This window comes from Doryrhamphus excisus, linkage group LG17 (assembly GCF_037039965.1).
Source record: "Doryrhamphus excisus strain RoL-2023G ecotype Guam linkage group LG17, RoL_Dexc_Guam_v1.1, whole genome shotgun sequence".
Lineage (NCBI taxonomy): Eukaryota > Metazoa > Chordata > Actinopteri > Syngnathiformes > Syngnathidae > Doryrhamphus > Doryrhamphus excisus.
Genome location: NC_136373.1, coordinates 18,227,034 through 18,254,415, shown reverse-complemented (window position 1 = coordinate 18,254,415; position 27,382 = coordinate 18,227,034). Strand labels below are relative to the sequence as shown.

General features: G+C 47.3%; 2 protein-coding genes and 1 long non-coding RNA gene across 3 annotated transcripts; 1 reads left to right on the top strand and 2 right to left on the bottom strand.

Moving 5' to 3' along the window:
* Nucleotides 1-94: 94 nt before the first annotated feature.
* On the bottom strand, nucleotides 95-4,144 carry LOC131137412 (NADH dehydrogenase [ubiquinone] flavoprotein 1, mitochondrial-like). The gene is made up of 10 exons (XM_058085348.2): nucleotides 3,920-4,144; nucleotides 2,764-2,846; nucleotides 2,523-2,693; nucleotides 2,275-2,458; nucleotides 1,552-1,741; nucleotides 1,256-1,468; nucleotides 1,029-1,195; nucleotides 870-951; nucleotides 540-685; nucleotides 95-465 (listed from the first exon to the last, which is right to left on the bottom strand). Exons 1-10 carry the CDS (start codon nucleotides 4,004-4,006, stop codon nucleotides 370-372), a joined length of 1,419 nt encoding a protein of 472 aa, XP_057941331.2. The 5' UTR covers nucleotides 4,007-4,144; the 3' UTR covers nucleotides 95-369.
* On the top strand, nucleotides 3,920-5,848 carry LOC144901920 (uncharacterized). Its single transcript, XR_013630086.1, has 2 exons — nucleotides 3,920-4,188; nucleotides 4,945-5,848. It is a non-coding gene; the product is annotated as an uncharacterized LOC144901920 (long non-coding RNA).
* On the bottom strand, nucleotides 4,906-25,426 carry zbtb7b (zinc finger and BTB domain containing 7B). The gene is made up of 4 exons (XM_058085346.2): nucleotides 25,162-25,426; nucleotides 22,218-22,379; nucleotides 8,674-9,704; nucleotides 4,906-8,421 (listed from the first exon to the last, which is right to left on the bottom strand). Exons 3-4 carry the CDS (start codon nucleotides 9,696-9,698, stop codon nucleotides 7,887-7,889), a joined length of 1,560 nt encoding a protein of 519 aa, XP_057941329.2. The 5' UTR covers nucleotides 9,699-9,704; nucleotides 22,218-22,379; nucleotides 25,162-25,426; the 3' UTR covers nucleotides 4,906-7,886.
* Between the last annotated feature and the right edge of the window lie 1,956 nt (nucleotides 25,427-27,382).

The following is a 27,382-nucleotide window of genomic DNA, read 5'->3' as shown; positions in this document are numbered from 1 at the left end:
TAATTTCACAACTTTATTCTGAAAATCTCGCCTGTTGTCAAAGCTACATTAATATTGCGTGGTACATCTGGGATTCAGCATTTTTGGAGGGGGGGGGGGGCATACTTCCACATGGTCATGGGAGGTCTGAGAATGGAAGGCGCTGTCTTCCATTCCACGTACTGTACACGTGTACTTTACTTGAAAATTGTACATTCACCCAAGTATTCACACGTTGAAAGACAAAGGCCTGGGTGACTATAGGGATGCTATATCACGTCTAGAGGGCTCTAATAATGTTAAATCCTGCGTGTAGAAGGTGGTAAACCGGTAAGTATTCCTACTTGGTGAAAATGTGCCTGAAAGCGATAAACGAGGGATTGACTTGATTCAGATCATCTCAACGCCAGGCTGCCGTGGAGAGTTTTTCTTGTTGTACTCGGCGATGCGAGCCTCCATGACGGGACGGAAATGACGTACGAGTCCCTGCGGAGGACAAAACAAAAGGCTTTTTTTCTCCGGAGATCAAGCTGCGTGTGTCGGGTGAGCGCCGACGTCACCTGCACGGGCCAAGCGGCGCCGTCGCCCAGAGCGCAGATGGTGTGGCCCTCGATCTGCTTGCTCAGCTCCCAGATCATGTCAATCTCCGAAACGGCAGCCTCTCCTCTCACAAACCTCCACATCATCTTGTCCATCCAGTCCACTCCTGCAGAGATGTTTGATGTACAATCTTGGAGACATCTAGCAGGAACAATCTTGGAGACATCTAGCAGGAACAATCTTGGAGACATCTAGCAGGACACCCGACTGCCGGGATGTCGTGTTAGACGCCTCACGTGTTCGCCATGGAGTCAGTGAATCGACGTGAGAGGATCCCAGAAGAGACTCACCTTCTCTGCAAGGTGTGCACTGGCCACAGCTCTCATGCTTGTAGAACTGGATCAGACGTGCCACGGCTCGAACCACATCCGTCTGCGGGGGTGGAAACGTCACACTTACCACATGTGGTCCAAGACACCGAGACGGCTCGTCTTCCGTGTGTTCTTTACCGATTTATCCATGACGATGACGGCGGCCGTGCCCAGTGCGCTTTCTGCACGCACCAGATCGTCAAAGTCCATCAACACGTCATCGCACACCTGCCGGGGGATGACGGGAGTGGAAGACCCCCCTGGGATCACCCCTAATAGATTGTCCCAGCCGCCCCTCACTCCTCCTGTGATAAACAGGAAGTGTCATCATCTCAGCGCGGGTCAAAACGTGCAAACACACCCACCTGCGTGCCTCTCGATCAGCTCCCTCAAGGGGATGGACATCTCCTCCTCCACGGTGCACGGCGTGTTCACGTGACCCGAGATGTTGAACAGCTTGGTTCCGGAGTTCCTTTCCCGCCCGAAGCCGGCGAACCAGGCTCCGCCCCTGCGGCAGATTGCAGGCGCCACGGCGACCGTCTCCACATTGGAAACCGTGGTGGGGCACCCAAAGACCCCTAGAAGGAGAACATGACGTGTGAGCAGCCTACTTCCTGCTTGAGGGACGGAGGATGATGCGTTTGGGACTCGTCGGTCTGACCGATGTCTGCGGGAAACGGAGGCTTGAGTCTGGGTTTGCCTTGTTTGCCCTCCAGAGACTCGATGAGCGCCGTCTCTTCTCCGCAGATGTAGGCGCCCGCCCCCCGCATCACAAACACGTCAAAGTCGTAACCCGAGCCGCAGGCGTTCTTGCCGATCAGCCCCGCTTGGTAGGCCTCGTTAATGGCCACCTGCTCCAGGAACAAACATGTAGCATGTAGCATGTAGCATGTAGCATGTAGCATGTAGCATGTAGCATGTAGCACGTAGCATGTAGCACGTAGCACTGCACTAGCCCAGCGTTACTCAATAATGTACTACTAAATTTATAATTTTTTCTCGTAAATTTAAGACTTAATTATTGGAAATTTATGCATTTTTTTTCTCGTAAATGTACAACTTTTTTCCTGTAAATGTACAACTTTTTTTTCCTGTAAATGTACAACTTCATTCTCATAAATGTATGAATTTCTCTTATAAATTTACAACTTTTTCTGGTAAACATATGACTTTTCTCATAAGATAACAACTTCAGGTATTTTCAAGTATTTCTAACGTTGTATCATCACTATATTCAAGTATTGAGTATATGTATTTAATAATTCTATTTTAATAAGCTGTGATTGCGCCCTCTCGTTGTGATCTTTTTCTTCTACATTTCGGTAAATGTGTGTTATATGTGAAAGCAAAGCCACACGAGCGTATCGCTGTCGTGATGTAGGACCTGCAGGTTGGAGGACTCGTTGTAGAACTCTCCCCTGATGTAGACGTAAGCGGCACGGGCCCCCATGGCTCTGGCAGCGACCAGGCAGCCCTCCAGCAGCTTGTGGGGGTCGTGACGCATGATCTCACGGTCCTTACAGGTGCCCGGCTCCCCCTCGTCCGCGTTCACCACCAGGTACTTCGGTCTGGACGGGGGAACAAGGCGCCGACGTGTCAACGCCTGAGGACACAGGACGCCGTGGTGTCTACCTGCCATCGCTGGGTTTGTTCATGAAGCTCCACTTCATGCCGCTGGGGAATCCTGCTCCTCCTCTGCCCCTCAGCCCGGAGGTCTTCACCTCGTTCAGGATCCAGTCCGCCCCCTTCAGGAGGATCTCTTTGGTCTTGTACCAGTCGCCTCGACTCAGCGCTCCTTTCAGCCTGGGATACCAAGGAGGAGAACTCAAACGCCCTCATCACCAACCAAAGGCGGAGCCATGATTGTACTCACCTCCAGTCGTGTCGGCCGTACAGGTTGGTAAATATTCGATCCTCGTCACTCAGAGGACCGAACCTGGTCTTTTTCGCCTTCTCCTGGTCAAAGAAGAAAAACTTCAAAAGGTACACAATCTACATTGGGACGGTGGAATGTAGGCGGGCGACGCAACTTCCGGTGGCGGTTGCCATTTTGTTAAGCTAGCTAACAGGATGCTAACAAGGAAGGACGTTGTGTGATTAAAAAACAAAAATACTATGTCTTACGTCCCCTATACTGGACGATAGCAGTGTAAAAGCAACTATAGGGGTGTTATCTCATGTCTCGAGGGCTCTAATTGTAACTAAAATTATTTTGAGAGCCAACTACTGATTGCCTCATAGGCGGGCGACAACTTCCGGTGGCGGTTGCCATTTTGTTAAGCTAGCTAACAGGATGCTAACAAGGAAGGACGTTGTGTGATTAAAAAACAAAAAAACTATGTCTTACGTCCCCTATACTGGACGATAGCAGTGTAAAAGCAACTATAGGGGTGTTATCTCATGTCTCGAGGGCTCTAATTGTAACTAAAATTATTTTGAGAGCCAACTACTGATTGCCTCATAGGCGGGCGACAACTTCCGGTGGCGGTTGCCATTTTGTTAAGCTAGCTAACAGGATGCTAACAAGGAAGGACGTTGTGTGATTAAAAAACAAAAAAACTATGTCTTACGTCCCCTATACTGGACGATAGCAGTGTAAAAGCAACTATAGGGGTGTTATCTCATGTCTCGAGGGCTCTAATTGTAACTAAAATTATTTTGAGAGCCAACTACTGATTGCCTCATAGGCGGGCGACAACTTCCGGTGGCGGTTGCCATTTTGTTAAGCTAGCTAACAGGATGCTAACAATGAAGGACGTTGTGATTAAAAAACAAAATAATAAAGAACACATTTGAACTAAAGCAGCGTATTTATAACACAACAACACACGCATCGTATTTGTCCGCTAACTGGAGAATACAAGCAAACTGAGGCAAAATGGCGGCGTACATCGTCAATATGAACTGAAAAACACATTAACTTCGGTTCCACTGTTCTGGTATGTTAATATATATATCAATTATGACCTGGTAAAGTCATTATCATCTTTTTAAATAACAGTTTTGTGTTTTTGTGTGTGTATGTGTACCTGTGGCTGAGCAGCAGCGGTAGAGTAAGCCACACCAGGAGTCACGTGACACCTGACGGCCATACACAACATCCGGGACCTCAGCATCCTGCTTCTGGAACTTTTCGATGGAAGTCACTTCTCTCTTTGTTTGTCCGACAGAGCAACAGTTGATGAGTTCATGGAAGGTGGAGGGAAAGCTTCATGTTCTTTCCGCTGCTGCCTCGTTAACATAAGAGGATTAAAGAGCCACGTCACGTCCTCGTGGAGCCGCCCTTACGTGGACGGAGGTAGCACATTCACACGATCGCCACATTTTCAGCTAAAATCATTTTTTTAATCAGTTGAAAGGGTTTCTTTTAGCTACAAGAAAACCAATTAAGTGATATAAATAGATAATGTGTATTATTGTTTGTGTAGTGTATAATTGGAATGTATAGTGTAGTTGATTGGACTGTACATCATGCTAGCTAGGAGTTAGCAGTGTCCACTAAGGACACTAGAATCACCAAGGACACTAGAATCCTACTCAATTCTAGTGTCCTTGGTGCACCACTGCACAGGCTAACATAACTTCCATAGTACTTCCTGCAATATAATGTTCCTTTATACAAAACCTGTTAAATATATGTTAAAAACCATCTTTAGAAGGTTGTAAACATTATTTACTCTTATTATGTCTACTATATGTGGTAATAAGAACGTAAAGGTGACTATAGGGGTGTTATTTCACGTCCCGAGCCCTCTAATAATGTTGAAAAAACATATTTAGAAGGTTGTGAACTGGTTTTCTATGCTCTAACGTCAAACTAGAAAAATATGACTTGGCTGATCGGGTCTGGAAGCAATAAAGGAGGGACTGTACGACTGTATTTGGAGTGGCTGGGGTGAATATTAGAGTCGTACTGTATCTTACCGCATTTATTACTTACTCCTGCTCATGTCCGCTTCTATGGTTACCATCACACTTTCTTCCCATTGTTAAAAAAACAAACAGTAAAAACCTTAAAGCTTAGACATCTTTTATTTCTGTTCCCTACATAAAGTGATATCTCGACAAAGAGGAAACAAAACCAAAATGTATCCCTGATGGTCTCGGACCCTCGTCCCTTCACCCTTTGAAGCCAAGAAAACTAAGAGATGGACACTTCACAGCTGGCATTGAGGTACCCTCAACTCACTCACTCACTCACTCACCCACTCACCCACTCACCACATATGGGGCGGGGCACCCTTCATCCATGAAGAGCCAGGCACTTCCATACTTACACTTAGCATTTTGAGTGCACTTACACTTGAGTATGGAAGTGTGCATATTGACGCACACTTAGCATTTTGAGTGCACTTGCACTTGAGTATGGAAGTGTGCATATTGACGCACACTTGAGTATGGAAGTGTGCATATTGACGCACACTTAGCATTTTGAGTGCGTGTACACTTGAGTATGGAAGTGTGCATAGTGACGCACACTTAGCATTTTGAGTGCACTTACACTTGAGTATGGAAGTGTGCATATTGACACACATTCCAAAGCCAGAGCATCTTATTGTCCAACTAGCGGCCTCACGTTTGCCACTATGTACATGTTTCCCACCCATTAGTGCATTGCTCAAGAGTTCCTGAGAAGAGATGCAGCACAAGACAAGCTAAGGCAACTTGCTCCCATCATGTGACATGACATAGGAATACAACTCTCCAGTACCGTGTCGATGCTCCCATGTGACCTGCACGTCAGTCCAAAGGAAGATGACGGATAAAAGTTTCGGCCCCGAGCCGCCCGCCAACGCCAACCGCTGCATGGCACCCTGTCACAGTCCTTAACAGGAAGCTGTCGTTTGGACATTGTCATTTAAAAACAAGCCTCCACAAGTTAGCACCACGCCGTATCAGGGCCACATTGAGAAGAAATCATAATCGGAGATTTTCACAATAAATCTACAAGTTTTTTTTTTTTTTTTTTTTAAAAAGTCAGATTTATGAGAAAAGTCCTAAATGTATGAGTGCTGACATGAGGGGTTATGGTGTCCTACAAGGGAAAATAGACCTGAGCTCCTCGGGAAGGAAGGAAACTTTTATTCATAACGTGGCAGCAAAACACAAACAGGTTAGCACGGCTAGCCCTTCAAATAATCAGATTTTGAGAATAAAATCGTAAATTTCCGGGGAAATTTTTTTTTTGTAAAGTTGTAAAAAAAAAAAAAAAAGTTAAAAAAAAAGAAGAAAATAAAAAACTTTATTCTCCTAGTATTACGAGTTTCTCTTTTAAACATAAAACTATATTGGCAAAAATGTACAACTTTATTCTGAAAATCTCTGATGATTTGAATACTCGCCCGAGACGACTACGAAAGGGGGGACTTGTGACCTTTGGCCTTGGGCATAGGTCATATTTTCATAGCTGTCTTTGGACTAATTAACGATGTTGTCCTAAATTTATGAAAAAAAAGCTTATGGTGTCACGATAAGTGGTACGTTTCCAAAAATATCGTTGTTTCCGACTTTTCCCCTAAGAAATGTTCAGCTTTTTTACTCTGAATTTTTTATACTTGATGGTCTTATATCTTTCAATGTGGCCCTGATGTGGACCAGCGGGCGGCCAGCGAGGGGCTCGGACAGAGGATGGAATGTTTCCGGAGGACCGGACAGGGCAGTCGCATGAACGGACACAAGGTGAGACAGAAGCCCAGAAAGATGGTCACACTAAGACACCAGGATGAAGACTCATCTAACCCTGTATTTGATCAGCAGAAAGAAATAAATACAAACAATAAATAAATAAATACCAACGGGCTAATCATGTCGTCATCCCCTCACCTTGGTTTTCTGGAAGAAGGAAGCCAAATACGTGCATTCAAGACTGAAATCAACAGTCTTTGAAAGGACAGGGGGGGTTGGTTTTGTTGTACAACATTGACCAAGACTTGGTCTCTTTTGGTCATTCAGCACGGCGCTCTAAGCCTCCAAATATGGAAGCGGAATCGTGAGGAAGCTTGAAGGAGTTCTTGGAACCCAACATTGGCTCCCATTGTTTTCTTTTAAAGACACTAAAACTTTGTGTGGAGCACCAAAGCCAAGCAGCGTAAAGACAGCATGAATTTGGCTGCACTTCCACTCATCGCCACCGGAGGGCAGCGTGGGGACGCACCAGCTCAACTTCTCTTGACAGAGAAGCCAAAAAGGATTCATCTTTGGGGGTTGCATATTTAGCATATTTAGCATATTTAGCAGTGTTAGCGAGAAACAAAACATTACATTAAAAGAAACAAGTCAAACGGCAAAGACAGATCAGCAAACAAGAAGGTCAAACAAGGACAAATTAAATGCTAAGGGGCAGGGGGGGGGTCTATTGGGTCCATACAGTGTCATGACAGCCATGTTTTTTTTCTATTTACTATTTTTTTCTATTTGGGCTGTCAAATGATTTCCAAATTGAAACATGAATTAATCGTGATTAATCCCATCTGCCACGATTAGCCCATTTTGCTGGATTATTGTTTCTAATATAACAGCAAACGTAATGAATATTTACTAAGTGTAAAATATGAACCTTATGAATGAAATAAGGAGTTAGCGCCGTAAAAGTGCTATTTTTAACTCTTCTATTTCTGTTTGCTTTGCAGACTCGGCACTTTGACTTGATGAATATAATAAATTGTAATATTTATCCCTGTTGTTAAATTGTCTTAATTGCTGTCTTTTTTTTTTGGTTGATATTCCAAAAGCGATCAACACGTTGAAGGAAAAATCACTCCTCCAAAAGCTCAAGTAAAAAGTATTTACTTGGTATCGGATCGATACCAAAAGTCGCCGTATCGCCCCCCCCCCCACCAAATGCTAACCATTTCAAACCTCGCTCTGAAAACCCGTTTGTCCTTTTTATTTTTGCTCTCGTGGGGAGCAGCAGGTCATGAACGCATGAGCGCAGCCACCTGAGGGAGATTATTATTATTATGATTATTATTTTTAATGTGTCGCCACACACATTCGCTATTCTTCCTCCTCCGCCTCCTCCTCGCCAATCATCTTCTCCCCGGCTTCCTGCGACCAGCCGCCACGCTGCACGGCCATGGAGTGGGCCCCCCCCGAATTCTTGGGGTCCGCCTCTCGCAGAAGGAGCCCCTGGTAGTTGGCAAACCTGTGCGGGCTGAGCTGCGCCAGAGCCTGAAGCGCCAGGGTGCGCTCCCTGTCGGCGTCCCGCTGGAACATGCCGCCCTCCAGCATGGTGGGCGGGAGGAAGGCCGAGGAGTGGGCGCGGGCGTCGGCGTCCGCCCCGCACTCGGGCCCTCGTCTGGGCCGGCGGGTGCGCATCTCCAGGCAGCTGTGTCCCTTGCGGTGGCGCTGGAGGTGGTCCTCCCGGGCGAAGGCCTTGTGGCAGAGCAGGCACTCGAAGGGGCGCGAGCCGCTGTGCAGGGACAAGTGGTTCTTCAGGTCGTACGAGTGGAGGAAGCGGGCGGAGCAGTGGGGACACGAGTAGGGGCGCTCGCCGGTGTGCTTCCTCATGTGGATCTTCAACTTGTCGTTCCTGCCACGGGGGACACACAAACATCACCCGCTTTAAAGATGGCCTCCACCTTTAGGTAGGAGCACACGGGACTGGACGCACGACTGAACGCCAAGGCTTTTCTTACGTCGCTCACGGACTAAAGCATGCGGTTCTAGCTCTATGGCCAGGAAGGAAACTACCACCGACTATCTGGGCCACACGTTGGCCGGCTGGGATAGGCTCCAGCTTCCCAAACAGGCCAAGCCGTATAGAAAAGGTAAGTTGGCGTACCTGGTGAAGCGAACCCCGCAGGCGGAGCACTGGAAGGGTTTCTCTCCCGTGTGCGTCCTCATGTGACGAGGCAGTTTTCCTGCCCCGTGGATGATCTTCTGGCAGACGGGGCACTGCTGGGGTGTCTGAGACTTCCTCTTCCTTCCTGCTCCCGCCGCCGCCCCCGCCGTCCCCGCTCCTCTTCCTCCTTGCTCGGCCACTGAGGTGGTGGAGGTGCTTTCCATGAGCGTGGACTCGTTGGCAAAGCCGTCCATGTCGTCCTCCCCGGAGAGCTTGTCCTCGGGGGCCGGGATGGGGGGCGCGTGTGCTAGCGGCTTGTGTAGGTATCCTCCGTTTAGTGTGGCCCCCCTCGCTGGTACTCTGACCGCTCTGGGATCTCCATTCTGCTTCCACCTGAAGAGGAGCTCCTCTTGTTCAGGGCTGGGGGGCTGGGTCGGGGGCGGCGAGCGGTGGCTCTCGGATAGAGGCGAAGGGTACGAGACGGGAGAAGCGGTCGGCGGAGTGATGTCATCCGAGCCGATCCTTTTCACCTTCCTTCTGTCCGTCTTTCTCCGGGATCCGTGCTCTCCATCCGTGCTTCGGTTCCTCTGCTCCTCCCCCTCCTCGTTTGGCTCCTCCTTCTCCCCCAGGATGTCCCGGCATGCGTCAGCCACGCACTGGATGCCCAAGAGCTGCGCCCCTCGCAGGACGTCCCTCATTCCTGAGCTGGGTATGGTGAGGGTGGCCGTGTAGGCGAACTCCAGCAGGGCGTCCAGGGCGTCGGGCGCCACGCAGTCCAGCTGGCACACGCTGAAACCGCCGCCGCACTCGCCGCCGCCGCCGCCTTCCTCCGCACCAAAGAGCCGGCGGAAGTAGAGGCTGACGGCGGCCATGACGGAGCGGTGAGTCGGGTAGCGTGACCCGCGGGAGGTCAGCGTGAGGTCACACAGGAGCCCCGTCCTCCTCTGGTCGTTGAGGTGGGACAAGAGCTCGCTGCTGTGCTCCGGGAACGGGATCCCAATCAGACCGTCCTCGCCTGGAGACATCACCGCCTGGAAGGCAACACAAAGACCGTTTGGTCAGCAAACCGCTTTGGTGTGACGCCATCGTGATGCAATAACGCTTGTCTCTGCGGCCACGTTAGCATGCGTTAGCATCATTGATTATGGAAACATGTGACCAGCACCCGTCACCCTGGTGAGGATAAACGCCACAGGAAACGGATGGATGGATGGTTACACAGCGGAACCTCAGTTAGCGTGTTTTGTGATTAACGTCGAAAATGGCCGCCAGAATTTAGTCACAGTTTGGATCCATTTTCCGGTCGTGTGATGAATACACTTTCTACATCATAAAACGTCCTTGTTAGCGTCCCATTAGCTTGCTAATATGTGGAAACAGGAAATGGAAGTCGGCTGTCTATGACATCATCAGCGGCCGACTGTCGTTCTTTGCTAAACGTAGCTTGGCAAGTCTGGGAAGTGTCTTAGTCAGTCTTTGGTGTGACTTTCATATCTCTGGTGTTTCAATGGAGACCAAGCATCAACCAGGGTGGCCAGAAGAAGGCGGCTTCCGAGGGGAGGGGTGCTTCCGAGGGAGGTGGAACAGATACGGGATTATGCAAAGTTGGCGCGGGGTAACCGCGGGGCAGTAGGTTAATTCCCTTGATAGCATTAGCCGTTTGATTGAAATACCTGAGGAAGACGAGAGGCCACACGGACGCCGAAGACAGAAGAGCCTCGGAAGGAGGAAGTGGCAAGCTCGAGTGGGTGGAAGAATGAGGAAGATGCTGTGCTAAATAAGCAACGCTCACTTACTATGAGAAAGTTGAACAATACTACAGTACTCAGTCCTCACAAAAGTAAAAGAGTAGCGAGTCGGCAAGAGGAGCAAATAGGGTTGTCACAACATCCTGTAAGACTAAAACTTGATAAGCTAGCTCCTTCAGAAAAAAATAGTCCTGGGACAATAATAAATCAATTAATTCATCACACAATAACTGCGTCTCGGTTTTCCTCGTCTCTCACCTTCAAACCAGCAGGAAGAATGGAAAGATGCTCAGGAAGGGAATATGTTGATGAGCAAGGTGAGCGCCATCAATGAATTTGTTTGAAAGTGATAGCAACAAAACAAACTTGCCCCACCCCAAATGACCCGGATTACTCCGTCCCGACAGTCAACATTCACAGAGTCATTCAGTCGGCAGAGTAAATGTTGTTCAGTCACAGAAAGTCACCACCAAAACAAAAAATGCTGCTCTTTAACAGTTGAAAAGGCAGCATTTCCAAAAATGCAGCAAACGTTTCACAGACAGTATGACTTTCCAGAGTGAAAAAAAGATGACATTATTCTGATAAATGATCATAGACCTGGTTTACTTGGCCCGAAAACTGTAACAGTATCATTTGACGTCAATCAAACATTTGACATTTGGTGAGTTTGTCCGGTTCTGATTTACCGATTTTTTTTTTTTTTCAAATGAACGGTAAAATCTCATCCCATATATCATGTCCACTAAAGGTGGGTGGTCTAGGATTTCTACGAAGAAAAAAAAGAGCACTTTTGAAGGAAAGTCCACAGTTATGCATGGCCGTTGGTGCCTGCTGAGGCGCTGCAATGACGTCAGCCTCCCTCTGGGTTCGTCTGACTCCTTCTGGTGGACAGAGGCAGCACTGCAGTGCCATCAATCCATCAATTTTCTATGCCGGTGGTCCTCCAATGAAATGCTAGAAGTCAATGCTAGGTGTAGCGTTGACTTAGTTCTAGGGCGTAACCAGATTAATAATAAAAACTTGTTTTTATATTTTTATGGGTTTCTAATTGAGAAACTCCATTGACTGATTGATGTTATTCCCCAAAGGAAAAATGTATTTGGTTCGTTTCATTTAGAACCAATTCATGACACAACAAGGTTCCAACACCTCCCTAGAAACGGAGCCCCTAGAGGGCTCTGAAACTGCAGCCTGATCTAGACCAGCAGGTTCCACCTGGTACGGGGAAAGGTTTTCATGATGGTGACCCTGAAACAGATTACTTGACGGTAGAGGTCCGTGTCCATGTTGTACCTGCCGAGCAGTCTCACTGCCCCCCCCCTCCCACCCCAGAGCAAACCAGTTTTTCCACAACCAGCCCACACCTCCGCTCACCCCCCTTGTTGTCTCCTTCTCCCTCCCATAGCAACAGCGGCGGCCCCCCCTGGCCATCCCACAAGAGCGTTCCCACGGCGCCACCGGACTAACCTGCTCCAAAACACACCCAGCTAATCACACACACACACACACACACACACACACACACACAGCTTGCCACTCTGTGGTCCCATCCTACTCACCCCCCCACTTTAATTGTTGGATTTAACCTGTTATGTGACAATCTTTACTGCGGCCTATTTAAGAACCCCACCCAATCCAAAAGTAGAGCCGATGAAGAAGGTTGTTTACCTTCCTTATGGGCACAGGCGAGCGTCTCACGGCGTCCATCTTTGTCTCCAACCTACGTCCTCCTGGCCGGAGTCCACGTTAGCTCGCCGCTCATCTTGGGCTGTTCGCTATTCTGCTTGCTTGCTTGATTTCCTGTCGCTACCAAAAGTGGCGGCGATACCGCCCCCCCCCCCCCCATGTCATATTCAGCCACCTACGTGCACCCCCGCCCCCACCAAACCTTTCAAACACCTTCCGATAAAGGGAATACATACGTGATGAAATATGCTGATGCGGATGAAAAAGTACGAGTCAGGCCGCAGAGCCAAGCCACGCCCCCTTCGACAGGAAGCTGATTTCACTCGAGAAGTCACAACCAACGCAGCAACTAAAGTCACATGTTGGGGTCATGAGTCCTTGATACCAAACACAACACCGAGGGACAATATCCACTTTTTAGTTTACACCAAAGCCTTTCCGTGTCGGCCTGCTCTACTAGCAAGACTCGAGCGGAGGACGTTGACTTAAAGAGCCTTCTGCTAGCTTCTTGTTGACCTTACATTTCTCTCTTCAATTGTCATTGTTCACTCACGACACGACAATCCAGGTTCCAGCCCCAAACACCCATCTCAAGAATAAAATCTATCCTGGAGGGGCTGTTCTTGAGCATAACAGGGTTAATAATAAAAGCGGCAAAATGACAAAAAAGAGCACTTTTTTCTGATACATACTAAAATATTACTACTGCTAGTACTCTGACTACTACTACGACTACTCCTAATATGCCTTGCTTATCTGTAGGATATCATGCTTATCCCTGTTAAACTATGGTAATAATATGGGAAGGCGACCCCCCCCCCCAGATTTTGTGAAAAAGAAAGAATAAAAAAAATCTGGATTCTTAAGAACAACAACAACAACAAACACGGAACGTTTCTCAAAGCCGACGTCAGTGGAAAAAGCGCAATAAAAGTACTGCAGAAAAAACAAAGGGGTTTTTGAAGGAGCCCACATTTCCGGCCCCGGATGGGCCCCGAGTAGCATCATGGGGAGTTCTTCTCAACCTTTTAATCCCAATACCAGGCCTAACAGGCCTAGACTATCTAGACCATCAGGCCTTTATTCATGCTAATGGTCTTCAGCTTGCCGCCCGAGGTGCGCCCCCAAACATCTACCTATCTCCTGGCTCATCATTTTAACCCCCAAGAGGGCCGCCAACGTCACTTCTTCCGTTCATCATCTGGTTGTCCTCCGTGAGGTTGGACCTGAGCCCCTTTTGCTCGTCTTCCTCATCGCCTGCTTTCGTTATGCAAACTCACTTCCTGTCGCTAAGAGGATTTATTTCTCACTTTAAGACGGGGGCGGCCAAACTTTGTCCACTGAGAGCCGCATACACAAGGTAAGGTGGGGGGGGGGCGGAAAATCACGGGAAAAAAATGATGCAATAAAATAATAAAGAAATAGCTGCATATGTAAAATAAATAATATCAATTAAATAGAAAAATTATCATAAAAATAATACATAATATACAGCAACATGCAGAAAAAAATAAAATAGCAACATACATGAAATAAATTATAGAAATAAAATAATGGAGCAAATAAAAAAAATAAATAATAAAGGCTGCCAAAATTAACAGTGGCAACTAATTTATTTCCTTCCTGATGTAACGTTTTTGAGCAAAATGAACGCATTTTAACCCCACAATCTTGAATAACTTTATTGACACCCGAACACAACAGCGGCGCCTGGACAGCCCTGCCATACGTGGCCCACGCCATTAACATAAAACTGAGGACAAGAGGCGTGGACGCGTACGTCGGCCACGCCCACCTCGCACGGGGGACGACCAGTGTTGTTTCAGTGCCGCTTATTTTCCATGAAAGTCAAGTCAGTTTTCCCAGTCCGCCTCAATTATATCAGGCTCCACGCGAGGAGGGGAAAAAATGACTTGATGCTATTCAGAGAAAATGTGGCGGAGAAGGAGAAATGTTGTTATGAAGTCTGATGTCACATGTTTTCCAAAGCGCCACGACTTCACCGTGTGTGTGTGTGTGCGCGCGTGTGAGAGTGTTAGTTTATGTGACACGCTTTCTAAATGAAAATATCGATGACTACCCCCACCAACGACCGATTTACACGATTACGCAAGTATGGCTTAAGGGATTTCCACCAAGTTGTGAATAATATGCTGCAACGCCGCAATAAAATGTCCATACTGAAATGTTGCTAACTAGCGAAGAAGCGGATACACGAGCCAACGCAACACAAACGACCTTTCATGGCATGACAACATCAAACCACAACAACAGCATAACCACTGGCTTGTTACACAGCAGGAAACCATGCACGGTCACTTCCTGTTTAGTGCAAAGTAAGCTTCAGAATAAAAGCAAGGCGGACTTAACCACAGCAACTAAAAATAAATGCACCCATGAACTCACTTGTCACTTGTCACGACAACCCTTCAGTAGCCGCCATTTTTCACCATTTAACTGATCTTTCAAGGCACACACATCATTGTGTGCCTTGAAAAAGAAAGCAAAAGAAAGACTAGACCCCCGTCTTTCATCAGAAAGAAAAACAATCCGTCAGATGAAGTCATCATCACGAACCAGGAAGTAGCCTGCTAGCTTACATGATTAAATGTACAGTAGTACTATGTACCAAAGATAGTACAATCAGTCAGATGAAGTCATCATCACGAACCAGGAAGTAGCCTGCTAGCTTACACGATTAAATGTACAGTAGTACTATGTACCAAAGATAGTACAATCAGTCAGATGAAGTCATCATCATGAACCAGGAAGTAGCCTACTAGCTTAGATTACATGTACAGTAGTACTATGTACCAAAGATAGTACAATCAGTCAGATGAAGTCATCATCATGAACCAGGAAGTAGCCTGCTAGCTTACATGATTACATGTACAATAGTACTATGTACCAAAAATAGTACAATTCGTCACATGAAGTCATCATCATGAACCAGGAAGTAGCCTGCTAGCTTAGATGATTACAAGTACAGTCGTATGTACCAAAGATAGTACAATCAGTCAGACGAAGTCATCATGGCGAACCAGGAAGTAGCCTGCTAGCCTACATGATTACAGGTAAGCTAGCATGTAACATAAATGCATATAAATGAGGAATGAACGGGACAAAGGAACATTGAAGGTTACGTTTACCTTCATTGAAGACGTGATTGTTCCCAAAGACACCATACGGCAGCGAGACCAACCACCACCACCTTCCTGTTTCCACTCACGTCTTTAATGAAGTCAGCTGAAATGTTATGTTCTTCAACATATTTGTGTAGATATATTTCCAATTGTTTTCTACATCAAACTATGACTGTACAACCATAAAAACGTGTTTTACGTTTAACATTTTTGGCTTTCTGGAAAGGATGAATTGGATTTCCATGATTTCTTACAGAAAGATTGATTTGGTTAACATCCGTTTTGGTTAGAGTCGCTAACCAAGGTTATTTTTCTAATGAACATAACAACACAGCTAAAATTAAATATGACTTCAGCAAAAGACAAGTACGGTCAACGTACCCCCCCCCCACCCCTGTACCCCCCGTACCACACACACACACACGCATGTTCTGGAAGCAGCACTCATGCCACTCAAGCTACCAGATGATGAAGAAGAAGCTCATACCGTTTCTCCTCCTCCTCCTCCTCTCATGGCTTCTCTCCTGCACCAAAGACGAGACCCAACGCTCTTTTACAGGAGTTGGCGTGGTGAGGAGCAGGAGTGCTTTAGCGGGACACGTCGGAGGAAGAGGAGGCGGGGCAGGGACCAAAGAGGAGATGACAGCATGAACGCGACACGAGCGTCTATGAGAGGGTCATGAACGCACCACGTTTCCGTGCACTGTGGTGCCCCTCAGATGTTCATGTTCCTCCGCTTCCCTCCTGAGGGAACATTTGCATCCCAACAGGAGGTAACCAGAGGAGACCCAGTGGGGAGCGTTTGAATCCTGCTTATTTCCAAAAAGGCGTCACTTTTTGGCTCGGATAAACGAGTCCAGGAGTCCCGGCCAATGGGAGAGCACGGAGATTCCTGGCTGTGGACGCCTTGGAGTCTCCAGTTCAGCCAGCATGCAAACTGGATGCCTGGAATGTGGAGGAAGAGAGATGTCCAATGGAGATGCCAAGCCAGGATCTCCTGACCTCCTGATAGTGAGAGCAGGCCTCAGCGAAAGCAAAAAGTCAAGTCAAATTGGACGTTGCAAAAGAGAGAAACGTGGAACAACGTCGGCTTGGTCCAAACCATCCGGAATGCCGAGGACAAACATGTGAAATATCGGAAAGTATCCTCGGATATTGACTTCCTTCTCCCAACAAGCCCTTCTCTCCCTTCTTTGCAACACCCTTTTATCACTATGATAAACTGGACCGTACCCCAGTTGGATGGATGGATGGATGGAAGTGGAGAACAATAAATGGATGGATGGATGAAGGATGTAACCCAGGCCAATCAGAGACGGGTCTGGTCTCCAGAGCAGGGCCTAAACGTGTGGTCATGAGTACACATCCATGTTGTGTTCTCCATGTAAATATTGTAGAATAAACAGATATTTGTCATATTTTGTTTTCTGATGTCGTGATGGCGTCGTGATTGCGTCGTGATTGCACGTACATCGTGTAGGCAACGCCGCCGCATTTGCCACAACAAAAGGAAGAGCAGGAAGAGGTTGGAAGGAGGAAAAGACGTTCTTAGAAATCACACCCGAAGAAGAAGATTGACGGGGGCGGAGACCCGAGGGGAGGGGGCGGGCGTCGAGACGCTGGCTGAGATAACGCCGAGATGCGGAGGGAAGGTCACCGCAGGAAAATGGAGTCCGGGGGGGTTTGCGGGGGGGGGGGCTCAAACACTCGAGTTGAGTTACGAGTGGAGAGGAAGAGGAGGAAGAGGAGGGGACAATAAAGGGAAGACGGAACATGCCACCACAGCTTCTTGGGGGGGGGGTGTCTGTGTGTGTGTGAGGGCAAATAAGCGTATTATTCAGGTGTGTGTTAGAGCACATGCTGAAGTGGAAGCGCCGGAGGACGAGTGGGTGAATCGTTCCCGCCATGAAAGACCAAAGAAGTTCGGTCTGCGTGTGCGTGCGTCTCATCGAGCGAGTCAAACGAGGCGACATCCTGTTCCGCTCAAAAAAGGGCGACATCGGGCCCTGCCTTCATTCCAAGCAATATTACTTTTATTTATATTTATTATGGGCAATATTTAGGAATAGCACACACTCAATTTTTGGGTGTTTGTGTTGTTTTATTATTAATAACTGTGACTGCATATTATTATTATTACTATGTCACGTATCTATGTAATATTATCAGGTTATTATTATTATTAACTCATTCAATCCCAGCCATTTTTCCAAAAAAACAGCCCTTCAGTAGCGGCCATTTTACACCATGTGGGCTGATCTTTCAAGGCCCACAGATGATGGTCTTCTATGGTTATATAAACATGGACCCTATCAAAAAAAAAAAAAAAAAAAAAAGACCAGACCACGTCTTTCAAATGTTTGAAGAAAATGTTTGTTTCTACCGTTTTCATCTTCTTTAGTAATCAGCAGTAGAACTTGGGTATGTTTCAGGTAAATACCAGCTCCCAACTAGAAAAGTTTGTGAAAAGTTACATTTAGTTTTCACTTTGACACAAATATTGCTTGCTTGGTGACAGCTGAAATATGTAAATATATATATATATATATATATATATATGAAATATGTAAATACCTTTACCAACATAAACTACAGTAAAAATGGGTTGTTTTACCGCTTAATAAAGGTTTTTTACTAATATAACACCAGCAACTATTTACAATTTTTACATTTGGAACTGCACTGTATGTATGTGTAAATATGTACCGTATATGAAATAGACATTATAAATACCTATATATTCATATTGACATCTTTTATGTATGATGGGAAAGAGCAAAAGTTGCAGCTAAAACGGAAAAAGCGGCGTCACCGCCGTTGCGATGGAGGCGTTACGACATGACTGGGAGGGTCTCGGCAACCGCTGTCATCCTCACAGGTCAGCTGACTCACTCGAGAAGAACATGTCGCAAAGGCCGTGGAGAGAGAAACACAAACACAGAATAAGGCTACAAACGTCTAACTGATCCTGATAGGTTTCCTTTTCCCGTGTTTGTCAATGTTGGTGGAACGCTGGCGGAACGCTGGCGGAACGCTGGCGGAACGCTGGCGGAACGCTGGCGGAACGCTGACACCGCCGATGCCACGCATGAAAAGGCAGCCACTAAAAGAAGTTAGTGGAGCTCCAGAAGGTGACCAAAAAAGCAAGTGATGATAAGATGACGAGAGCGTGACGCCGTAGCACCGAGAACTCTTCCCATAAATCCTTCCACTGTCAGGAAGATCTCATGGAGACGGCAGGAGGAACTTCTACACTCTGTGCTATTGGTCACTTCTTTCCATCCGTCCATCCATCTGTCCGTCCGTCTATCCATCCATCCGTCCGTCCGTCCGTCTATCCATCCATCCGTCCGTCCGTCCGTCTATCCATCCATCCATCCGTCCGTCCGTCCGTCCGTCTATCCATCCGTCCATCCGTCCGTCCGTCTATCCATCCGTCCATCCGTCCGTCCGTCTATCCATCCGTCCATCCGTCCGTCCGTCCATCCATCCATCCATCCGTCCGTCCGTCTGTCTATCCATCCATCCATCCATCCGTCCGTCTGTCTATCCATCCATCCATCCGTCCGTCTGTCTATCCATCCATCCATCCGTCCGTCTGTCTATCCATCCATCCATCCGTCCGTCTGTCTATCCATCCGTCCATCCGTCCGTCCGTCTATCCATCCGTCCGTCCGTCTATCCATCCGTCCGTCCGTCCGTCCGTCTGTCTATCCATCCGTCCGTCCGTCTGTCTATCCATCCGTCCGTCCGTCTGTCTATCCATCCGTCCGTCCGTCCGTCTGTCTATCCATCCGTCCCTCTGTCTATCCATCCGTCCGTCCGTCCGTCTGTCTATCCATCCGTCCGTCCGTCCCTCTGTCTATCCATCCGTCCGTCCATCCATCCGTCCGTCTGTCTATCCATCCGTCCATCCATCCGTCTGTCTATCCATCCGTCCATCCATCCGTCTGTCTATCCATCCGTCCGTCTATCCATCCGTCCGTCTATCCCTCTGTCTATCCATCCATCCATCCGTCTGTCTATCCATCCATCTGTCTATCCGTTCGTCTATCCATTCATCCGTCTATCCATCCGTCCGTCTATCCATCCGTCCGTCTATCCATCCATCCATCCGTCTGTCTGTCTATCCATCCATCTGTCTATCCATCCATCCATCCGTCTGTCTGTCTGTCTGTCCATCCATCCATCCATCCATCCATCCATCCGTCCATCCGTCCATCCGTCCATCCGTCCATCCGTCCATCCGTCCATCCGTCCATCCGTCCATCCATCCATCCGGCTATTTTCCCCCATTTGTGAAAAATGTCTTCCGGTCTTGTATTAGTAGATTTGTGGTTACACCAAAATGTACTTTGTAAAACCAGGTGATCCAAGACAAGGACAGTAAGAGTACTACAGTAATACCTCCACATCAATGTGTACCGTCAACCATGCATGCCACTTTTTAATAAGAACACGGTGTACGAAGACTTCCACGGTGTTTGATGCTGGCATCACATTTCACCTCGTTTGGGTGTTTCTCTCTTCTCACTTTCCCTGAAGCGCACCTCGTTCTGATAAAAACGCCGCCGCCGCCTTACTAGAAAGGCTGAATCATGGCGGCCGACGGGGCGGACGAGTCACAGGAGCCTCGGTGGTCGAGAGCGCGGGAGGGCGCCCCGTGACCCAAAATGAGGAAATGGAAGGCGCAACAACTTCCTCTCTTGACACAGATGCAGTGGGGGCAAGACTCAACTGTAAACGCAGGGGACCCAACCCCCCCCCCCCAAACCTGGTTTTTACACATTTACGCTTTTGGAGATATCTTTATTATCTTTAGTCCTCTTGCATAATATTTCATGTAAAACTGGAAATGATACGAGTTCACATGCCCATCATTACGCTCTTTCCTGGAAGTGTGTGTGTGTGTGTTTATGTGTGTGTGTTTGTGTGTGTGTGTATCACCTCACCCCTCCACAGACACATGCTAGTCACCAGTCAGCGTCTAGCAGACCCAAGATCACATGGTTCGTCACACCAAGTTGCCCACCACACTCAAACACACACACACACACACACACACACACACACAGTTTTCAGCCAGAGCATGTTGAGTGGAAACTATGAAGAATTGCACCCCCACTTCCACAGACACACTAATGTTCTTTATGCACTTATTTCTGGCTTGTCATTCAGAACCAGTCTAGGGATGTCCCCATCCCATCCTCAGGATCAGGACCAGCTGTCCATCCGGCCCCTTATTGAAGATCAGACCAAGTCAGATTTAGCCACAAGATCAGGTTGATACGGTTGTCCCATGGGTTTTCATTGTGACCAGTTGGTGGGTCTGGTCTACAGTCCGCACCTCAAAAGGGGGTCGCCACCCACCATCGGGGATACTGGCGTCCAGAACCCAGAAGAGGCTCCTGTCCATCGTGGACAAGCAGCATCAGAAGAACAGTGGCTGATTACTATCACTTCCCTGCTACACTCAAATACGAAGCAGATCATTCCTCATCAACAGGACTGGACTTAGGACCTCAGATATTGAATAGTCAAAAGCGCAGGACCCCGGTACTGTGGCTAGCTGTGTTGCTACGGCAACGGCTATGTGACACTACACATGCTAAGCATCCAGGGACGGTTAGCGACAGTTCAACCCACAAAACCAGCAACCAATCAGAGACCGTACAGTCCCCGTCCTGGGAACTACTGTACTCAGTACGCTTGGGACTAGTACTGTACTAATCCCAAATATCTCACGGCTCACCCCCCCAATAAACGGTTTCATGGTCACACCAAGCTAGCATCCAAATATCAACCACGCAACTCCAGCGTCCAAAGTCAAGTTTTTGGATCAATTCCTGAAGCATCTTTTAGACGGCGAGAGCGGCCGTCGAAACCACAGAGGAGTTAACTTCCAGGCTGCGCTTATGAAATATTCAAGCGCTCAACCACTTTGCACATCTCCAGAGGCCGGGATGGCTGCACGGTAGCTCCGCCCCCTCACGGAAACAGGTCCCGCCTCCTCCTCCCTGACGTTTGTGGCCAGCGGAACTAAAAGAGCAGGCTCACATGTCGTCGGAGGACATCAAACTCGCGGTCCTTTGTCATCAAATCCCAACAAAGCATACGGTTGTCCCGCCTTTGTAAACTTCCTGTCATGAGCGCCGTCTAGGGACTGTTAGGGGGGCCACGACACCGGGAACAATCTGTTGAAACCCCGCCCAACTATTCCGTCTTTCCGTACATAATAAGGACTCCATATTACCATTGCATCATCACCAAAAGTACTAGATTCTGTATTCAATGTAGTATTCTGGGGTTAAACCATTCTGACCTACAACTGTAGTACCAATGTAGTATTCTGGTGTTAAACCATTCTGACCTACAACTGTAGTACCAATGTAGTATTCTGGTGTTAAACCATTCTGACCTAAAACTGTAGTACCAATGTAGTATTCTGGTGTTAAACCATTCTGACCTAGAACTGTAGTACCAATGTAGTATTCTGGTGTTAAACCATTGTGACCTAGAACTGTAGTACCAATGTAGTATTCTGGTGTTAAACCATTGTGACCTAGAACTGTAGTACCAATGTAGTATTCTTGTGTTAAACCATTTGGACCTAGAACTGTAGTACCAATGTAGTATTCTGGTGTTAAACCATTCTGACCTAGAACTGTAGTACCAATGTAGTATTCTTGTGTTAAACCATTTGGACCTAGAACTGTAGTACCAATGTAGTATTCTGGTGTCAAACCATGCGTGGGGGGAATAAATTAAAAATCCATCTGGAATAGGTGCAGATTGTGGAAGATCTAGAAATGTTTCCGTGCGGGTTATTGTGTGTAGCTGCTCTACAGGAGACCACCACTCCATATAAAGGGTGTATAATGAGCATAATAGGTGCCCTTTAAATAAATATGTACATTCATATGCAGTATGTAGTATATGGTCAAGTGTAGTACATCATTCCTACCTGCAGTCCATAAACACCGGAGAAGACGTGTGCCTGTTTTCCGTCTCACTCCACTTTTGTTGCCGTCGTCGTCCTCTCAGAGGTCAGCCGAGGTCAGCCGAGGTCAGCCGAGGTCAGCCGAGGTCAGCCGAGGTCAGCCGAGGTCAGCCGAGGTCGTATCACCTGAGAAAAGGAATGCGATACTTTTACAACCGATATATTGTGTACATATACTGTAGACGTAGACGTGATCAGGGTCTGGTTGTAGTAGACGGTAGACACTCACTATCCTGTGATGCATCAGGAACAGAGTGGGGGGGGGGGGGGGCGGGGGGGGGGCTCCAGTTAAAGACTAAAAAAGCCGACCACATCCTGCATGACAGCAGATAAAGTCAATCAGGTCAATGGAGATGCTTTCAAAGACCGATGGTGTTTTCTATGCCGTCTATCCTTTTTATTGCCTTTTTCTTCAGGCAGAGAGAGAGAGAGAGAGAGAGAAAGGGTGAGAGAGAGAGAGAGAGAGAGCTGATTCAGACCCCACATATGATGATGATGATGATGATGATGATGATGATGATGATGATGAAGCGTCATAAGGGAGGAGGCACGGCGTGGGTGTCATGCGAGGACATGAAGCAGATGTCCAATTACCTTTGCAGTCAAACATGGCCGCCGTTTACATTTCATTTCAAAACGCGGGCGGCGGCCTCTGCACATGTGGGCGTCTGAGCCGCGCCCCCCCCGCCAACTAGACCGTACACCTCCACCATGGTGGCCCGGGACGCCGCCAGAGAGCACGTAAGGCCAGTGGCGTACAGATAAGAGGATCAAATATCGGATGGAAACAAGAATGGAAGACCTGTAGACATGACATAACACCCCTATAGTTATGTTCACGTTCCTATTACTCCTCCTTTACAGCGCATTGCTCAACACTGATGCACAGCACCACTGCAGACGGCCGCCACTGTTAGCATATAGCATATAGCATAAGCTACTGAGCTAACAAGTCAGCCTCCTATTCATTTGTTCTAAATTTAAGAATGGGTTCCAAATTCATTCATTCATTTTCTACCGTTTATCCTCAAGAGGGTCACAGGGATGCTGGAGCCTATCCCAGCTGTCTTGGGGCGAGAGGCGGGGTCCACCCTGGACTGGTGGCCAGCCAATCCCAGGGCACATATAGACAAACAACCATTCACACTCAAAACTGGAAACTGGAGGACCTGGAGAAAACCCATGCATGCACGGGGATTGAACTCGGGTCTCCTCGCTGTGAGGTCTGTGCGCTAACCACTTTGACCGCCGTGCAGCCCGGGTTCCAAATGAGAAGAACAAAAATAAGAAGGCAACAACCACTTCCACACAGAAGAGGAGGAGTGTCAGGTGGGACAGGGCGGCTGCCTCCATGCGGTGTGAAGGTAACGTGTCATCAGTGTAACATCACTGATGCCTCCTGACCACGATACTACTTAGAACTGTGAATACTACTTACTACTAGTAGAGGCCATAGTCCTGTATCCATAGATTGATTTTTGGAAAACCAAAAACTGGACTTGAGTACATAGAACATAGTACAGGCCATAATAACATCATAACAGGAGATGCTATGGCCATCATTTTATTTCCTGTGTATCAAAATACTACATGTATACGGATACTACTTAGGCCAACACATTTTTCCTTACTTGTCTTTTTCTGGCGGGAAAATTCCCGATGGTAGCAGACGTTGGATTACTAATGTGCTCATATTTAATAATTATAGATGATGAACTGCTAGTTTTTGCTTTCATAGGCAATTTTATTGAAATATTTCTTGAATAACCAAGTCCAAGCCAATATTTCGTGTTTTTGATCCAACAGCCGGCCGGGGGGGGGGGGGGGGGGGGCTGGGGCTGTGGGTGGGCAGGGTGGCCCTCACACATGGGGTCTCGGGGGGCCTGGACGGTTGGGGGTACTTCCAAATGTGACCAAGAGTGGAATACCCTGGAATACTTCTTCACCCAAAAGGTGAGGTCAGGTCACGGGGGGGCGGCGACCAAACCAGTGAAGCCCAGATCCCCCACGCCCGGCTTCTCCTGGAAGATCCCCAGGCCGGTTGAGAGTCATAGCCTCACCAACGTGTCCGGGGTCTTCCCTGAGACCTCCTCGGATGCACCCTGAACCCCTCCCTGGGGAGGCGACTGGGATGAATCCTGATGAATCCTGACCCAAACCACCTCATCTGGGTCAGCAGCGACAGTAGTCCGAGTTTTCCCGGAGCCCAGCCACCCAAATACTGATTCTTTTCACTACACATGTACTTGTGCTTTATGTACTACGTAGTTTCTAACTCACCAAAAAATATGTGAGGACGAGTCCTTGAAGTATCAACTTAGTCATAAACTGGGAGAACTGGGAGAACTGGGAGAACTTCCCACCAAGCTGAGGTCATAATAAGTCTGGGCCTACCTGGATGAAGAACCAGGAAGTCAAGTAAGGCGAGGTGGTATCAAACCTGCATGGCGTCGCTAGACTGAACCAAACAAGTGTGTGTGTGTGTGTGTGTGTGTGTGCGCGTGCGCGCGCCCATCCAGGGGAAACCAAACCCAAGCCAGTTGAGCTAGTCGGGCCAGTCTGTCTGAGGGGAGTCAACAGGTACATCTTCCCTCTCCGATCCCTCACACCGCCCACCGCCCCTCCAGGTCCACCCTAGCCCCCCCAGGTCCGGGTGCGGGTCCCGTCCATAGGCCATAGGCCAGTCTCGCTAGAATTAGCCACCGACCCCGGCTCGAGCCTCTCTCTCACCTGCACGCGCAACACGCAACCGCCATAGTGACGCCACGCGACGTCGAGTCCTGCCGTGACCCCGTCGGCAAGACCGAAGAGGAAGTACACACCGTGTACACGCAGTGTACATCCACGTACTCGCGAATATGTACTACACGCGTACACAAACACACGCAGATTTAATATTAGCACTCACCTGTGTCACCTGTGTCACCTGTCCTGGGCCTCCCACGTCACTCATGCACTTCCTGGTTTGCGTCGACCCACCGCGCCTTGTTTTCTCTCTCCAAAAAGTAGAATCCACGCGTGTAATGACAACACCGATGAGAGCGAAAAGTCCACAATCTTCCACTGCACGCGTGGTTTTTAATCCGTCACTGCTGCCTCAACTTTGGTTCCACTGCCGGTCAGCACCTCCAGGAAGTGCCGCCTCCTCCTCCTTCTCCTCCTCCTTCTCCTTCTCCTCCTCCGGCTGGACTGGCCCACTCCCACCCCTCCTTCGAGAACCAGGAAGCGGCTTGGCCTACTTAAGGCTCAGCCGGTCGCCGATTGGCTTCGCAGATTGCCGGTGGCGGCCGAGGGGGTGGGGGGTGGGGGGGTGGGGGGCGGTACGGATAGGCTAGCACCAGTGTCTGTCGGCCGCGGGAAGACGACAGGTGGGCGGGATGGGAGCCACGCCCCCTCCTGTAAGATAAACGGCATACAGTTACCGATTACCGATATCAGCACTTTTAGCTGTGGAACATCAGTGAACGATTTGGTGCTTTTAATGTGCTGATCCTGTTTAGAATCAGACTAATATGTTTTATACAATACGATACTGTCATAAAATATCAACAAGGATTTACGGACATTTGTTTGACTAAAATAGAGTCAATATTAAACGTAATATACATCATGATAAAACTATCATAATTATAATACTTTACAACCGAAAAATATCATCCACGTCAACTCATCACATACTGATACCACGTCAGGTTTAGACAATATCGATATTTAGGTTGACCCCCCCGCCCCCACTCCTAGTTTACAGGCAATCATGGGAAATCCTCATTCTTTTAAAAGAGTCGCTTCATATTACCCGACTCTCTAGAAAAGGAGCCGATCATTCCATTGATTTGAAGGAAGAAAAAAAATATTTTTAAAGTCATAATATTTGGAGAAACAAATAAAACAAAACCAAGTTATAATTTCTGGAATATTATGTTGGGGAAGAAGTTAGAATATTATGGGAATAAAGTCAGAATATTACAGGAAGAAAATCTACAACAAAGTCTCAAAATGTAAATTTAAAAAATGTATTTTTTAAAAAGCTGCTGTAATATTCCCATAATAAAGATAGTATAATAAGACATTTTTAGTAACATACTGTAAATATTGTAGAAAAAATATGTCTAAATTAAAGTTGTAATATTAAGAGAATCAATCAAAACAAAATGGTGTTTAACTTTAAAAAAATGAGGTGGTTAAATAAGGTTTTTCTTTCCGTCATTGACCTCTGACCTGAGAAACAGACCAACCCGGGTCAACCCCCCCAATCCGTGTTTTTGATTCTATTTGTCTCGATAGCTAGCTAGCTAGCTGTACGACAAAGTTCAGATGCGGTTTTTTTTCTTCAAATGTACATAACTTGTTAGCATATCTACATGTGTTGCTTTCACTTTCACTTTGTGGGCCTGGCTGGAACACGTTAGGACGCCTTTGCTGTTCAAGTTGTTTATCGGAGTTTTGTCGCCCTCTAGCGGCGACCAGCATGAATTGGGCTCTTGAAGGGGAATGTAGAGAGATTTCTTGGAATAAAAGGCATACATTTGCAAGAAATGTATGGAATGTTAAATTACGAGAATACAGTTGATAAGACAAAAGTCCTAAATTAAGACAAAAACAATTCTGAGAATAAAAGTCACATTTACAAGAGTAAAATTCCAAGACTAAAGTCATAAGAAAAAAGTTGAGAAAAAAAGACACTGCTTTATTCTCATCAATTTATGAGAATAAAAGCCATACATTTTCATGATAAACGTCCTAAAATGATGACAATAAAGTCGTAAAAAGATACAAGGCCAAAGGTCAAGAAAGTACCCCCTCTCCATGGTCGTCTTAGGCAATACCTGGAACATAAAGTTGAAACTTTCTTCTCATCTACATTCCGACTTTATGGTTGTAAATGTACAAGTTTATTCTCAAAATCTTAGATTATTTTGGTCCGATATTGATATCGGTCTGATATCGTTGACTCTCCAAATCTTAGATTATTTTGATCCGATATTGATTTCGGTCTGATATCGGTGATCACGCCGGCAGTGTTTAGCCGGTAGTGCTAGCATGTTTAGCAAGGAGTAGGAGCGATATCAATGATATCAACCCCCCATTCTTGGACACCAAGTCTGATACAGCAGCTGAGTACAAAACTT